Source organism: Cervus elaphus, chromosome 5, assembly GCF_910594005.1.
Source record: "Cervus elaphus chromosome 5, mCerEla1.1, whole genome shotgun sequence".
Lineage (NCBI taxonomy): Eukaryota > Metazoa > Chordata > Mammalia > Artiodactyla > Cervidae > Cervus > Cervus elaphus.
Genome location: NC_057819.1, coordinates 97,650,357 through 97,664,809, shown reverse-complemented (window position 1 = coordinate 97,664,809; position 14,453 = coordinate 97,650,357). Strand labels below are relative to the sequence as shown.

The 14,453-nt window shown below is 57.4% G+C and overlaps 1 protein-coding gene across 4 annotated transcripts in view; it reads right to left on the bottom strand.

The window, feature by feature from the left end:
• Positions 1-103: 103 nt before the first annotated feature.
• The window catches only part of SPNS2 (sphingolipid transporter 2), a 37,541-nt gene continuing 23,191 nt past the window's right edge, over positions 104-14,453 (bottom strand). The window contains exons 3-13 of one of the 4 annotated variants that reach the window (XM_043903456.1): positions 12,118-12,254; positions 7,942-8,093; positions 7,640-7,706; positions 5,977-6,119; positions 5,528-5,680; positions 5,213-5,402; positions 4,836-4,901; positions 2,919-3,017; positions 2,661-2,824; positions 2,182-2,373; positions 104-1,644 (exon numbers count right to left, since the gene is read on the bottom strand). In XM_043903456.1, the coding sequence (XP_043759391.1) occupies positions 1,131-1,644; positions 2,182-2,373; positions 2,661-2,824; positions 2,919-3,017; positions 4,836-4,901; positions 5,213-5,402; positions 5,528-5,680; positions 5,977-6,119; positions 7,640-7,706; positions 7,942-8,093; positions 12,118-12,254 (1,877 nt within the window). In that variant the 3' untranslated portion in view covers positions 104-1,130. Of the gene's footprint in view, positions 1,645-2,181; positions 2,374-2,660; positions 2,825-2,918; positions 3,018-4,835; positions 4,902-5,212; positions 5,403-5,527; positions 5,681-5,976; positions 6,120-7,639; positions 7,707-7,941; positions 8,094-12,117; positions 12,255-14,453 lie in introns of those variants that run through there. The other 3 variants (XM_043903457.1, XM_043903459.1, XM_043903458.1) reach the window with 3 other exon arrangements.

Genomic DNA, 14,453 nt, shown 5'->3' with positions numbered 1-14,453 from the left:
CTAGGGCTCTGGTGTCTATGTGGGTTGAGTACAAGTGTGACCACACCTCGTGACCCCCACCCCCACCCCTCCAGGCTGCCTTGCTGCGGGAGCCACCAGGGCATGACTTAAATAGCTTTATTTCTTCATTTACAAGAGGAATATATTTGGCTTCTCTCTTAAGACTCTGAGATTCACAATCAGCAGCTCTAAAAAATAAAGGAGCAGTTTGGCTTCCGGAAGGAAGAGGAAGCAGCACTTGGACCTGGTTCTTGTACAACAAGAAAACATTGCTGGGGCCCCGGGCTGAGGCCGGGGTGGGAGTGGAGGCCAGGCTGGTCTTCGGGGGAATCCCACCCCCTGGTTAAGCCCCCCTCCCAGGGTACCCCAGAGCTTGGTGGGGAGTGGGTGCTCCACCAACTTACCCACCCCTGAAGCCACGCCAACCAGTAACTTGAGCAGAGAGCACTAAGCTGGCTGGATCTCCTGCCAGCCCCACGGGACCCACCAGACCAGAACCACCTTGATGTGGTGGGGAGGGAGTGTGGAGCAGAGGGGACAAGCGGGGGTGGGAGGGGGTCTGATGTGAAGTTGGCAGCTGTACCCTGGTGGGGGGGGCGGGGGGGGTCTGGGCCACATGGAAACGTGTGAACTGAGTGGCTGACATGCGCAGGGAGGTGACTCTTGCGTGCTGGCCTCTCCCGATGCACCTCAGCCTCCACCAGGCTCTTCCCAGGGACAGGAAGCTTGGAGGATGGCCGCTTCCTCTGGCAGCCAGAGCCCTGGCTACTGCCCCACGGATTCTGGGAATACTCCCCTGGGCGCTGCCCCTGGAAGGGGCCCAGCCTGGGGGCAGGAGTCAGTTCCTGGCTTCTGTGGGGATGGACAGTGGGGGTGCTTCAGTGGATCCAAGGAACCCTGTAGGGGCGGGGAAGCCCCAAAGGTCTCAAGCATGGGGCACAGGTGGTACGTCGCTGCCACCAGGGCCTTCACTCCCGGTGACGCCAGCTCCCTGTCAGTGTGGCCCCCCACCTGGGAGACCTCCGGGCTCCAGCCAGCCCCAGTGCACTCCAGAGTGACCAGCCAGGCTGGGAAGCGCCAGCAGCTTGGGTGCCCGGCTCTTGGCCAGGTTGAGTCCAATGTCCTCAAGGTCAGAGGTCCTCATGCACCCGGCCCTTGGGGAGCCAGAAGTGCCGCCCTGAGGCCTGGACCCCCTCCTCTCCGTGTAGTCCAGGGGCTGTTGGGTCTTCAAAGCTGCAGCCAGCACCTTGCCCAGCAAGCTGTGTGGGAAAGTCCAGTCCCCTGGCCCCAGGGCCTGGGGAGGGCAGAGACTGCCCCAGGATCACATAAGCTGGGGACAGGCCAACCTCTCCCCACACACCCATGGGGGGCTGTCTTCTTCCAGGACCCCAGGGCCCCTGTGGCCCAGACCGGGGCCTGGGGGTGGCCTGTCCCAGAGCATGGCTCCAGCACACACAGCCTTCCAGCTTAGTTGAGGACATAGCTTCTTGGAGCCACTGCCACTCAGCAGTACCAGACCAGAGCTGGTGGGTGCCCCGCTGTGGGTCACAAGGAAAGCTCCGGGACAGCCTGGCAGGGCCAGGGTGCCGGGGGACACCTCCCAGACTAGGCAGGAGTCGGGGTCCTTCATTATCCCAGCGGCACCTGGAGGGAGGGGGTCAGAGGTCAGGTGCAACGCCCAATCCAGGACTCCCCTCCGGATCCTCCCTCTGGGCCCCACTGGCAGGGACAGCAGATCTGCCACGGCCAAGGCGTGGGGGCAGTGACCTTGGACTTTCCTCTGCTGGGAAGCTGAGGCCCCCGGAGGCCAGGCCCAGAGGAAGGTCCAAGTAGGAGTCAGGCTCTGGCACCTCCAGGAGGATTTGGGAGGATGGAACCCGGAACAGCAGGGAGTTCCTGGCCAGTCCCCACCCTGACCTGTGCCCCCAGCCCTTCTGAGGAAGGAAGAGGGAGCTGATTTACTGGAAGAGGGAGCCTGTCCGCCCCCCCACCCGTGGGTCTACCGGTCAATCCAGGCAACATTACTGGAGGAAGAGGACCAGTCCCAGGGCTGGGATGTGCTCAGGCAGGAGGCGACTCACAGGGAGTCTAGAATATCCCTCTGCACAGCTCCCCACTCTGAGATCCCCACCCCTTCCCTCCCGCAAGAAGCGCCCCACCACCCACCCAACCCGCACTCACTGCCTCAGACTTTCACGGATGCGGGAGGCATCACCAGCTGGTTCACCCTGGGGGAGAGACGGGCGGGGGTCAAGGTGGCACATCAGCGGGGGCCGGGCCCGGGCACTGCTCTGGAGCATCGCATCGCGGGGGCCGGCGGGCCGGACGTGCTGGGCAGGGACCTCGTCAGCCCCAGGGGGAGGTGGGAGAGCCCAGGAGTGGGGAGAGAGGAGAGAGAGAGAGGGGAGTAAAGAGGAGAGGAGAAAGAAGTCAGACGATGAGAGGAAAACGAAGGGGCAGAGCCCCAGCCCTGAAAAGCATTCATTCCAGAGACACACTCTGTCTAGACCCACCACACAAACCCCGGGGCCACCGTGGGCTCCCACTAGTGATGCAGGCCGCACCTCTTGGAGGCGGGGACCTCATCTGCCAGGTAAACCCACCCACTTCACCCTGTCACAGCCGCAGCAGGCCCACCCCCACCCTCACTGCCAACTCACTGCTGCTCAGCCTTGGCACGGTCGCTGAGGAAGAAGAGCGCGGTGGCCAGGAAGAACATGCCACCCAGGACCACGACGAAGGGGCAGAGCATGAGGGCGTAGCCCAGGCTCAGAAACTCCCAGAGCGGGGAGTCCTTGGTGCTCTGGCGGATCAGGTCAGAGATCTGGGGGGCGGGGGAGCCAGTGGATGTCAGGGTGAGGCCTCCTCCCGAAGCCCCCAAACCACCCATCCCTGCCCCTCCAGTCCCTGGTACTCACAAAGCCAATGAGGTAGGGGCTTCCGGCGTCCCCCAGTAGGTGGGAGGTGAAGCTCTGCAGGGCCACGGCAGTAGCCCGCCTGGTGGGGATGACCACATACTGCGCAAGAGGTGGCAGGTCAGAGGCCAGGAGAGCCAGGTGCACCCACCTGGCCTCACCCCAGGGGGCCCGACACTTCTGCAGCTCCCGTGGCCTCCCACGCAGTCCCGCCCCAGGGTCCTCACACACTGCTCTCCTGGGCCCTCCTCTCTTCCCCACCCCCTCCCCCAGCTCCTGAGTCCACATTGCCTGAGCACCTGCGCTTGGCCCTTGCCAGGGAGCCAAGCGCACCGGTCATGGGCAAACCGAGGCCCAGAGGCACAGAGATGGCCCACAGCCGCCCTGGGACCAGAACCCCAGCCTCAGGCTTGCCCTCACCTCCCCTGCAGGAGAAAGACCCATCCTGGCTGCCCTGCCGAGGCCCAGGCTGACTGAGATGGGCGATGCTGGTGAAGAGGACCCTGCCTGGAAGAACCTCCACTTTCACCCCCAGCACCGACTGCCAGAGCCCCTGGGCCCCCAAAATCCACCTTCCCACCTAGACAAAGCAGGTCCTGACCCACAAGGGGCCACAGCTCTAAAGCTGGGTGGGCCAAGGCAGACAGAAGGGCTGGTGGCAGAGGAGCAGAGGGTGCCCTGGGAAGCCCCCTGCCCCAGAACCCCACCCTTTGTGGACAGACTATGACAGCAGCTAGTGCCCACCAGGCACCCAGTTACTGGGGGCGGGGGGAGGGGAGACCTCGATTGCATGGCCCCGTTTCCAGGAATAATTAGTCACTTAGCTGTGACACTTAATAAAATGGGACACAATTCCCTGGGACCCAAACCCTGTCAGCAGCTGGGGCTGCCCCTGGGGGTAGAGGCAGAGCAGGGGTCCTACCTACCTCCAAGGGCACTTAATTCAGTCTCACTCCAACCGTCACTCCAGCGTGTGCAGTGACCCCGCCCCACCCCTGCCACCCGTGCCTGGCACCATGCTGAGGTGCAGAGCTGAGTCAGACCTCCCACCTTCTAGCCATGGGCTGGGGTTAGTCAGGGGAGACAACCCTAGGTGAAGCAGATTTGCAGGGAAGCTCGGGTGAGGCAAGGCAGGCTTCCTGGAGGAGGAGAGATGGCAGGGGCCCAACACCCAGGCAGAATCTGACCTCCTAGGCTGACCTGTACTCTGACAGCAAACCCCAAGTGCCCTGAAGGTGGCCCCTGAGGAGTCCTTCCTCCTCCCTTCCCCCCAGGGTCCCACCCCCAGCCCCTCCCAGACGCTCCCCACCACCCGTCCCCCGCATACCCTCCTCCCAACCCTCTCCTGGCCCCGACTTGGAGGATCCCTGCGGTCAGGACCACTGGTCACCCCATCTCCAACCACCACCCCCAGACTGCTGCCTGTTATCAAGGCTACAGGCCCCTCCGGGTCCCTCCCAGACTGCTCCTGTCCCTGCCCACGGACACAAATCCCTGCCACCACTCAGACAGCCCTTTGTCCCTGGCTGGCTGGTCTGGAGCCCATTGTTGGCCCCGTGAAGACAGCCTCTGTCCACCCAGCCCAGCCGCAGGCATCGGGCAGGCGTGCCCGGGACCCGGAGGTCTGAGTCCACGGGAGCTCAGACCCTGGGGGCGGAGCACTGGCAGACAGCACCACGCTGGTGCCAGCCTGGCACTGCCAGCCTCCCGGCCACAAACCTAGGCCTGCAGACATTACCCTTCTGCACCCAGTCCCCACATTCCCTCCCTTCTGTCTGCTCAACCCTCTGATTCCAGGCCCTGGCCCAATGCAGACCCCCAAAAATCCCCACTGTCTCCCTTCACAAGTCCTGCCAGCTCTCCCACCCCTTCACCTGCCCTCCCCAGCTGCCCTGAGCAGTCAGCCATGGCCTGCCTCACCATGAGGATGTCCGCGGTGATGGCCCAGTTAGAAAACAGCAGCGTCTCCCCTACGAAGATGCAGATCTGTCCGGGGTCGGGAGAAGACCAGAACAACCATCAGGGGGCGCTCTACCCACCATCGGTCCCAGGCTGCTCCCTGCACCCTGGCTGCTGGCAGGCGGCCCCCCACAAGCCTCCCCCTCAACTCCTGGCAGTCAGGCTCCTGGGAAATCTGTGGATAATCTACAGGCTTCAAGCCAGGCCCACAGCCCTGAAAGGCACCCAGAACCCTGATCAGAGCAGGGACAGAAGACTGGAGCATCCAGTTGGGGGGGGGCACCTCCTACCCCCACATTTCCTGTTCCAGAGCCCCTGCACCCACCCCCTGCACTCACATAGGCCCCCACGATGCTGCTCTTGGCGGCCACAAAGATGAGGCAGATGAAGATGGCAGAGCCCAGCATGCCCACAGCGCACACCAGCGGGTCGGCCCTCTGGGTCCGCAGGCGGCACCAGCGCGTGGCTCCTGCCCCCGTGACCACACCCAGAAAACCTGTGAAGCAGGTGATGGCCCCAAAGATGAGGCTGCAGAGACAGAGGACAGTGGGGCGTGGGTTAAGGGGGCAGAGCTGGGGTACAGGGGCTGACCGCACCCCTCACCACCCACCCCCCGCCTGCCCCCTGGCACCAACCCCCGGGCCCGGCCCCACCTGTCCTTGGCCCCACAGGGCGGGCTGCTGCAGGTTTCTGCCGTCTTCTGCACGACTTGGGCGCGGTGCAGGTAGAGCGGAATCCACATGCCGAGGGCCCCTGTGGCGAAGGACACGGCCGACGTGGCCAGGGAGGAGAAGACGTAGCTGCGGCTGGAGAGAGGCCGGGGCAGCGACACTGAGCGGGGGGCTGGCACCCCTGCAGCCGGCGGGGCCCAGGAGGCAGGCTTCCGCCCTCACACCCTCCCCCCAAGGGCAGAAGGCCTCAGACACCTTCCCTGCAGGCTCCGGGGCGGAGGGCTCTGGCTTCAGGAATCATGAACACTAATGGTCTCAGCACTGTCAACAGTGGAGATTCCAGGGAGTCTGGCCAAGCAGGTGAGGGGGGAATGTCCTCTCATCTCGGAACCCCTCCCTCCTCCCACTGGACCCCTCCCAGCCGCACTCACTTGCGGATCAGGGCCTTCATGTCCCGGAGCCATGACGTCCGTGCCTTGAGCTGCCCCCCAAGCTGGTCGGCGTGGCCCCTCTTCGTGGCCGGGACCAGGACAAGGATGAGCGTTCCTGTGATCATGCCCAGGATGGGGGACACCTGGCGGGGCAGGGTGCACCAACTTAGGACACCAGGGCCCCAGAGTCTTTGTCTCTCTTTGGCACTGGGAAGGGGTACCAGGCCAGCCATGCCTTCTCTGGGCCCCGGGCTCCTCCTCTGGGCTCATATCTGCCCAGTCTTCCAGATTGGGCAAAGTCACCAGGGGTGATGCCAGCACAAAGGGCTGGTGGGCTCCAAATGGGCTGTCCAGACTAGGGGTAGGATGGGAGAGGGGACCGAAAGTGAAAGGGAAGGAGGGAGGGATGGTCAGAATGGAGGAAGGAAGGAGGATAGATTGCTAAATAGAGAGACAGATAGATGGATGAATGCTCGGATGGATGGATTGCTGGGTGGATGAATTAACACATGGAAACACAGGAGGATGGATAAATGGATGGGTGATGGATGGAACAAAAGGAAGACAGGTGGGTGGGCAGATGAGAACTAGGAGAGTTCCTGGGGTCAGGGGCCAGATACCAGCTCTTACCTACCTCCCTGGATCTGGGAAAGTTTCTCAGTCCAGCTCCTCTCCCTGAGGAGGGTGGGCACTGAGAAGGGACTGGTTGGGCATGAAACTTCCAGCTAATATATCAAGTAGGTGACCATTTGGAAGGGGCCCATGTGGATGGCTCAGCAGTAAAGAATTTGCCTGCAAGGCAGGCAACCTGGGTTTGATCCCCGGATTGGGAAGATCCCCTGGAGGAGGCATGCCAAGCCACTCTAGTACTCCTGCCTAGAGAATCCCACGGACAGAGGTGCAGGCTGCAGTCCTCAGGGTCACACAGAGTTGGACACAACTGAAGTGACTAAGCAGCCGCAGCAGCATGGGGGTCCCAGGAGCACAGAGGCTCGGGGGCCCCTCTGGGTCTTCCTTGCATCCTGCCCAGTGTCAAGAACAGAATCTCCCAGGCCCCAGCCTCTCTCCGGATGGAAGGAGCACATCTTGGGAGCCTGGATTCCAATCCGCCAGCTCCTCCACCGGCTCATGAGAACAGGGAAATCTGTACCCACCCCCACCAGGCCTGGGAGCCCGTGGGCTGGGAAGTTCCTCTCCATTTGCCGTCTCCCCCCCCCCCCCATCAAAAAATTCCACGGAGGCTGCTTCCTTCCTGCTTTTGAGGAAAAAACACTTTGTCTTAAGCTTCCTCTCCTTCGCGAGACTGGGGATCTCTGTTTCCTCTGATTGCACCGTCCTGGGGCCTTGGCACACTTGTGCTGAATCCTCCGGCAGGACAGGAAGCGGCCCCACACGGGTGTCTCAGTCCCACCCTGGCACAGTGCCCCCCCACCCCCCGGCTCGAACCAGGAAGTGCCACCATGAACCTGGAATTTCCTTCGTCCTCACAGACTGCGGCTCCTGAGGGTGGCGGGGACAAGTCTGGCTCCCTGACACCTCAAAGTGGGCTCATGGAGAAGAGCCCAGGTCCGCAAGGTGGGAAGCTAGGGGGCCAGGCCTGGGCTCTGTCCCCGAATCTCTGGGTGACCCTGGGCAAGAGCTGGTCTGGGGGAGGTGTCCTTACCCGCAAGGCCCAGTGCCAGTCTCCGGCTGCCTGCTTCACGCTGGAGCCGGTGATGTAGCCCAGGCCGCTGCAGAGAAAGCAGCGTAATCAGGCAGGGACGGGCAGGGGTGTGGGGGTCAGGGGATGCTCACCAGTCTAGGAGGCCCCCAGCCCTGCCCCACCCCAACACCCCCTCAGCCAGCCAGGGAGCTGGTCCCGGCGGCTTCCAACGCTGACCGCCCGCATGTTTGGGTCACAGAGAGCCGGACGTCAAGGAGAGCGGATGGTCAGAAATCCAAGGGGACCCTGCCCAGATCCCTCACCTGCCCAGCGGGATGGCGAAGTAGAAGACAGACAGCATGAGCGTGCGCGTGTTCTTGGTGAAGAGGTCACCGATGATGGTTGGCGCAATGGTGGAGTAGCTGGCCTCGCCGATGCCCACCAGCCCGCGGGAGAGGACCAGCAGCCAGAAGTGCTGTGGGAGAGGGGCGCAGGCTGCCGGGGGACCGTCCTGCTCCTCTGCCTGCTCATCCTTGGTCCCCGCTTTGCTGCCCACCCCCTGCGGGGCCGCGGAGCCAGGATGGAGCCTGAGCAACAACTACACCCCGGGCCACTTCGTCTTAGTTTCCGCCTCTGAATAGTGGGTCCGACTGGGCCCAGGACTGGGATGGAGCTGGACCTTCACGGGCTGAGAGTTGTAGGTGTGGCAGGAGCAACAGCCTCTGTCTCCACTGCCAGCCCCACCGATTAGGAGCCTTCCTCCCTGGGTTCTGACCCCACCGCGGGAGCCTCAAGCCAGCCCCACTCTGAGTCCCATCCCCCACCAGGGCCGCTGGGCTGACCCTGGCTGCACTGAGGACCCAGTGTACACTGGGAGCGGGCAGGGCGAGCCCAGTGGGCTCGGCACCCCTCCCCCACCACACATCAAAGAGCAGAGCCCAGCTGAGCCGGGAAGGGTGGGGCCGTGCCAGCTGCCAGTGGTCCTACCCGCTTTGATGTGGACCTGGCCCCTGCATCCCCCCAGCTGCCCAGGGCCTGAGAACCAAGCCTGGTCATTTTCCCCCGGCCCCACCCTGCCCACCCATCCGGCCCAGCATCGCCCACATCCAGCCCTCCTCCGGGTCTCCGTTTCCGGCTCTCCATCTCCATCACTTTCCCAGCCCTCTCTCCGCATCGCTGGTCCTGCCCACCTATCTCTGTGCCTCTCGTTTCCATAGTTCATTCACCCTTTCACTCTCCATCTTCCTTCCCCTGGCCCCCTGCCTGTGCTGCTTTCCCTGGGAATCAGCTGCCCACAGCCTTTGCCTAGTTTTCTGTTGGATTCTGTTGGATTCTTTGTCTGTCTTGCATTGGTTTCTGTTAGCTTCTTATATATCATGGGAATCGACGTTTATTAGATAGGTCACAAATATTTTCCACCATCATCTTTCTTTCCACTTTTTTACGGGGAGTTTCATCACACATAAGCTTTATGTTATTTAATTCAATGCTGTCCCAGCTGCTGATTTTCCCTTAATGGTTTCTGAATTTCACATCTTGGCTCAGGAAGGGCTAGTCCATCCCAGAACAACAACAACAATATATATATATATATATATATATATATATATATATATATATATATATATATATTCTCTTATCTTTTGTGTTTATTTTAGAAAGAGAAAGAAAATGGGAATGATGTCCTGTTCTCCTCCATTACAAGAGCAGGCAGATAAGACCTCTTTGACAAAGGATCCCATTGATCTTCACTCCTCCCCCTGGAACTGGATATCTTGTGCATTTGTCATGACTTCTACCTTTGCCTGTGTGTACACATACCAGGGGACAACATTCAGTGTCCCCTGTGTGCTTTCAAAAAAACATCAAATGACCATGTTTTTCTCCCTGCATCTTGTCCCACAACTTGCTTTTTTTCCCTTCATCTTTTGGAAACCCATTTCAGCTGGTAAATGTAGATGGAGTTCATTCATTTGCTGCCAAGAATCTCATAGCATGAATACACCCCATTCTATCTGGGCATCCCCCTAGTCATGATCATTTAGACTATTTGTCTTCTCTCTCCCTGTCTCTTTTTTTCTATTACAAAACTACGACAGACGTCCTTGCATGCACCCGTCACTTTGTCCATGAGGTGGAGTTTCTCTCTTCAGCATATACTTCGAAGTAGAAGGCAGGGCTCTGGGGTGTACACAGAATATTATAAAATCCTGCCACTTTGCTCTTCAAAGAGGCACTCCCAATTTACACTCCCACCAGCAGCTTTAATAACACTTGGTATTGTCAGCCTTTTTAATTGCTGCCAATCTGATGGGTGTGAAATGGCATCTCATTGTTGTTTTAATTTGCAGTGCCCTCATTACTCTCGAAGCCAAGAATCATCTCTTCCTACATACATTGCCCTTTGGGGATCTTCCTCAGGAATTGCCTCTCACTATTCTTTGCCTATTTTTTTACTGAGCTATTTGTCTTTTTCCTGTTGATTTTTATAGTTTGCTTTTAACTTTACTTTCATCTATCTGGGATTTATTTTGAAGTGTGGTTAGAAATACAGACCGTACTTTATCTTCCATCCAGATGGACACCCAGTTCTCCCAACACCATTTATTTGAGATGCAACTTTCATTCTCCCATGAAAAGGAGGACTCTGTTTCCTCGATCTCTTAGTTTATCCCTCTGCTGTTTCAGTTAGAATAGCCATGTTGTGATAACTAATGGGGCAAGGCCCCTTTCACTGTTATTTTCACAATGCTCTTGGCTGTTCCTGGGCATTTTCTCTGCCAAATTAACTTCAGAATCACACTGCCAAGGTCCACCAAAAACCCCATGGGACTCAGAACATGACTGCAGTGAATTTAGAGATGAACTGGGGGTGACCCGTCTGTTTCTCCCCCCGCCTCTGTTCATCTTCTCCCCCCAGTTCTCCTTTCCTTCCACACACCCAGAACGGTGCCCAGACTTGACGTCATGGTCCTAGACTCACTGCTCAATCCCAGAAGCAGCCTCGTGGGCAGGACAAGACCCGGGGGGGCCCAGGAGTTTCTTCTGCTCCATTCCCCATTTTTGACTGTGGCCATCAGGCTCTACCTGATGTCTGGAGCTTAGCTGACCTGACCCTCCTCCTTGAAGTTGTCCCATGAAGCAAAGCTGGAACTCCCAAATCTACCAGTTCTCTCTGCCCTCACCTCCAACTTCCTCTCAAAAAGTGTAAATCTAACTCACCCTTCCCTTCTTCAGACTCTCTCCCAGGGTCCCAGAAAGAAGTTCAGGCCTCCCAACTTGGCAGTCAAGGCTCTCCATGACCTGGTCCCTGCCTTCCTCTCCAATCAAAGCACTCTCCTCCTTGATCTGTCAACACTCTACACCATCTATGCCTCCATAGGACTGCTCCCTCAGCCCGTGCCATCTTTGCCAAAAGGCCAAACCTGCCTGTCTTGCCTGCCCAGCTCAAGTGTCACCTCCTCCAGGAAGTCTTCCCTGACTACACAGATGTCAAAGACTGCTCTCTCCAGTGAGCACTTTCAGCACTTTGCATATCTTGAAAGTCTGAATGTGGGAGCTCCTGTCACATCTTCCCACCCCCAGCCTGTATGCCCCCACAGCCAGGGACTCCTCTTTTGTCCCCTAGGCTGGAAACTCCCTGAGGATAAGACCTGATTATCCCCCTTCTTCCTCTATCTCCATCTACAATAGCCATCATGTGATTGTCCTTCCTCTGTTTGAACACCCCTAGTGACGGGACACTCACTACCTATCAGAGCAACATATCTCCTCTTTGGAAGAAAGAACAGAAATAAAAATGTGTTGAACACCTTCCATGTATGTGTCAGGGTATGGACATCCACCAGTCCAGTTACTTCTCACAACAGCCCTTCAAGCTGAGAAGTGCTATCCCCCTATTAAAGTGAGGAAACTGAGGCTCAGAGAAGTAAAGCAAGTTTCTCCAGATCACAAAGCTGAATGGGCCACAGAACTGGGATCTTCAAACCCTGAACTGTGGGAGCCAAGTCAGAAACACCTTCCTTATGTTGAACTGATGTTTATTTCTGGAGGACTTTGATTCAGGGAGCCGGCTGGTCATTGGACAAAGAGCAAACTGTGTGAGGCCCAGAGAAAGGTTGCGATATATCTAGAGTCTCGCAGCAAGATGACAGCAGAGCCAAGACTAGAACCCAAGGTCCTGACTCCTTGGCCCGACTTGCTTCCCCCCGTTCCTCACATTCTCTGCAAATCAGAAGCAGCTCAGGGAGAGTTAAGATGTCCCACCAGGCTACGAGTCCTTCAGCTCAAGGCCAGCACAGGGAAAGCCCATCAGCAAGGCCAGTGTATCGAAGTACCCAAAGACCCCCTCATCCCACTCTACTTGAACCCAACAGGCTGGAACCCCAGTCTAGACTAGGACAGGTCAGTCAGACTAGCCACCCCCTGGAGGAACCAGGACACATGGACGGGATGCACAGGAATGGGAATGCTGGGTGGGAAGCCCGGGCACGCCTCACCTGCTGGGGGATGAAGGAGCTGGAGAACGTGACCGCCGACCAGAAGAAAATCCCGCAGCTGAGGATCACTTTCCTGTTGAAGCGGTCACCCAGGTAGCCGAAGATGGGGGCGGCCACCATGAAGCTGCAGATGAAAACTGCATGGGAGAGGAGAGTTTCAGGGGTGGGGCAGGGGGTGGGAGGGTCCCACGGCAGAGCCCACCTGCTCAGATCACCCAGCAAGAGACCAAGTGCCTTTTGAGGAAGCAGCCCCCACCCAAGAGGGGCAGCCTCGGCCAGAGCCCGGGCCCAGGGGAGCCAGAACAGCCCCATTGGGTTAGGAGACCACATAATTGCATCCTCTTCAATGCCCAGCAGAAGGTGAGCCCTTCAGGTACTTGAAAAGGGCTAAGCTATCCACTCCAGTGTTCTTGGGCTTTCCTGGTGGCTCAGCTGGTAAAGAATCCGCCTGCAATGCAGGAGACCTAGGTTCAATCCTTGGAGAAAGGAATGGCTACCCACTCCAGTATTCTGGCCTGGAGAATTCCATGGACTGTATAGTCCATGGGGTTGCAGACAGTCAGACACAACTGAGTGACTTTCACTTTTTAAAAGAGTGAAGATTTATTCATGGAACACATCCATGCACCAGGGTCTGTTCTAGGGGTTCATCACATCACATCTTGTGTGTTCTTCTGATCCCCACCCCATCTCACTTCTCTCTCTCACACACTCAGAGAGAAGTGACTTCCCCATAGCTCCAACGGCAGTAAATGTTCCAGTGGGAATTTGACCCCCTATCTGTCTGACTCGAGCCAGTCTTCCTTATTCTTTGCCACACTGCTCTCATTATATTTGAAAAAGAGGTTCAGAGAGGGAAAGGGACCTGCCCAAGGCCACACAGCAAAAGAGGGCAGAACTGAACCTGGAAACCCAGGTCTTATACTGGCCTGATCACACAGCCACCCCTACTCCCAGTAAGCTACAGAGGCTTTCCTAACAATTAGGAACATTGTCATCTCTTTGTTCATTCATTCATTCAATAACTCGCTCATTCATCCATCCTTTCATCCATTCAACAAAGACAAAAATTCCTGGCCTCTTGAAGTTTCCATTCTAGTGAGAAACAGACAATAAAATTTTAAATGTAGTATGTCAGGTGGTGACAAGTGCTAAGGAGGGGAAAAGGGCAGAAAAAGGAGATAGGAAAAGCATGAAAGAGAAAGAATACAGGCATAAACATTTTAAATAGAAAGGTCAGAGAAGGTGACATTTCAACAAAGACCTGGAGGAGATGAGGAGATGAATCATGCAGATATCAGATTGAGAACAGCAAATGCAAAGGTCCTGGGGCAGAAGTGGGCTTAGCGTATTTGTGGAACGACAGAGAGACCAGAGTAGCTGATGTAGAGGGACCTGGAGGAAAGGCCAGATGGGGTAGGGCCTTGTGGCCCACTGAGGTGACTATGGTTTCTAGTGAGAGAGGAAGACACCAGAGGATGCTGAGCAGAGGTGTGAGGTGACCTGGTTTTGTTCTTCCAGAACAAGAGAGCAGCAGAGTCTTAGAGGACCCCATGGGGATGGCTCTAGCAGGATGGGAGGGGCCTTGGGGGTCCCAGGTGGAATGAAGAGGCCAGCAAGGAACAGGGTAAGCGTGAGGTCATGCGGAGAGGCAGCCCCCGATTCCTCCTCCTGGAAGGCGGACCTGCAGCTGACGGGCAGATGGCCAGACAAAGCCCGGGTGAGCAGACAGGGTGGCCTCTGACCGCCAAGTTGGATGTTCACAGGGGCTGGCTGGTCTCTCACAGGCCTGCGCCCCTAGGAGAAGAGACAGAGGGAGGGAGAAAAGCAGGCTGGAGCAGCGTGACTGTGTGTATGGGTGTGAGGGTACTTTTTAATCCCAACTGGGTGATGGAGGCCTGCTGCAGAATCAGCACAGCAGAGAGGTGCAAGAATCTGGGCTCCAGACACACTGCCCAGGCTCAAATTCAGCTCTGTTCCTTGCCAGCGGGGTGACCTTGGGCAGGTCACAACCTCTCTGTTCCTCATTCCGTGGTATGCTGATAAATGTTCAGCAACTGTCTCTCCAAAAGTGGGGGAGGCGGGCCCTGATGTGTAGTTTTGCCAGTTTTCATGGTGCAAATACTCCCAATGTGGCCTGATTTCAAGCTCCCATCATGATGTCACTAATCAGAATTGAGAAGAGATACACAGTCACACAGAGCTGTATATGAGTCCAGATTCAACAGACATAAATAACCTAAGAAACGTAGATAATAGATACAAGGCAGTAAAATAATTAGGAAGTGATGAATCTTGAGTGTTTATTACCTTTGTTTTTAATATGTTGTTTAATT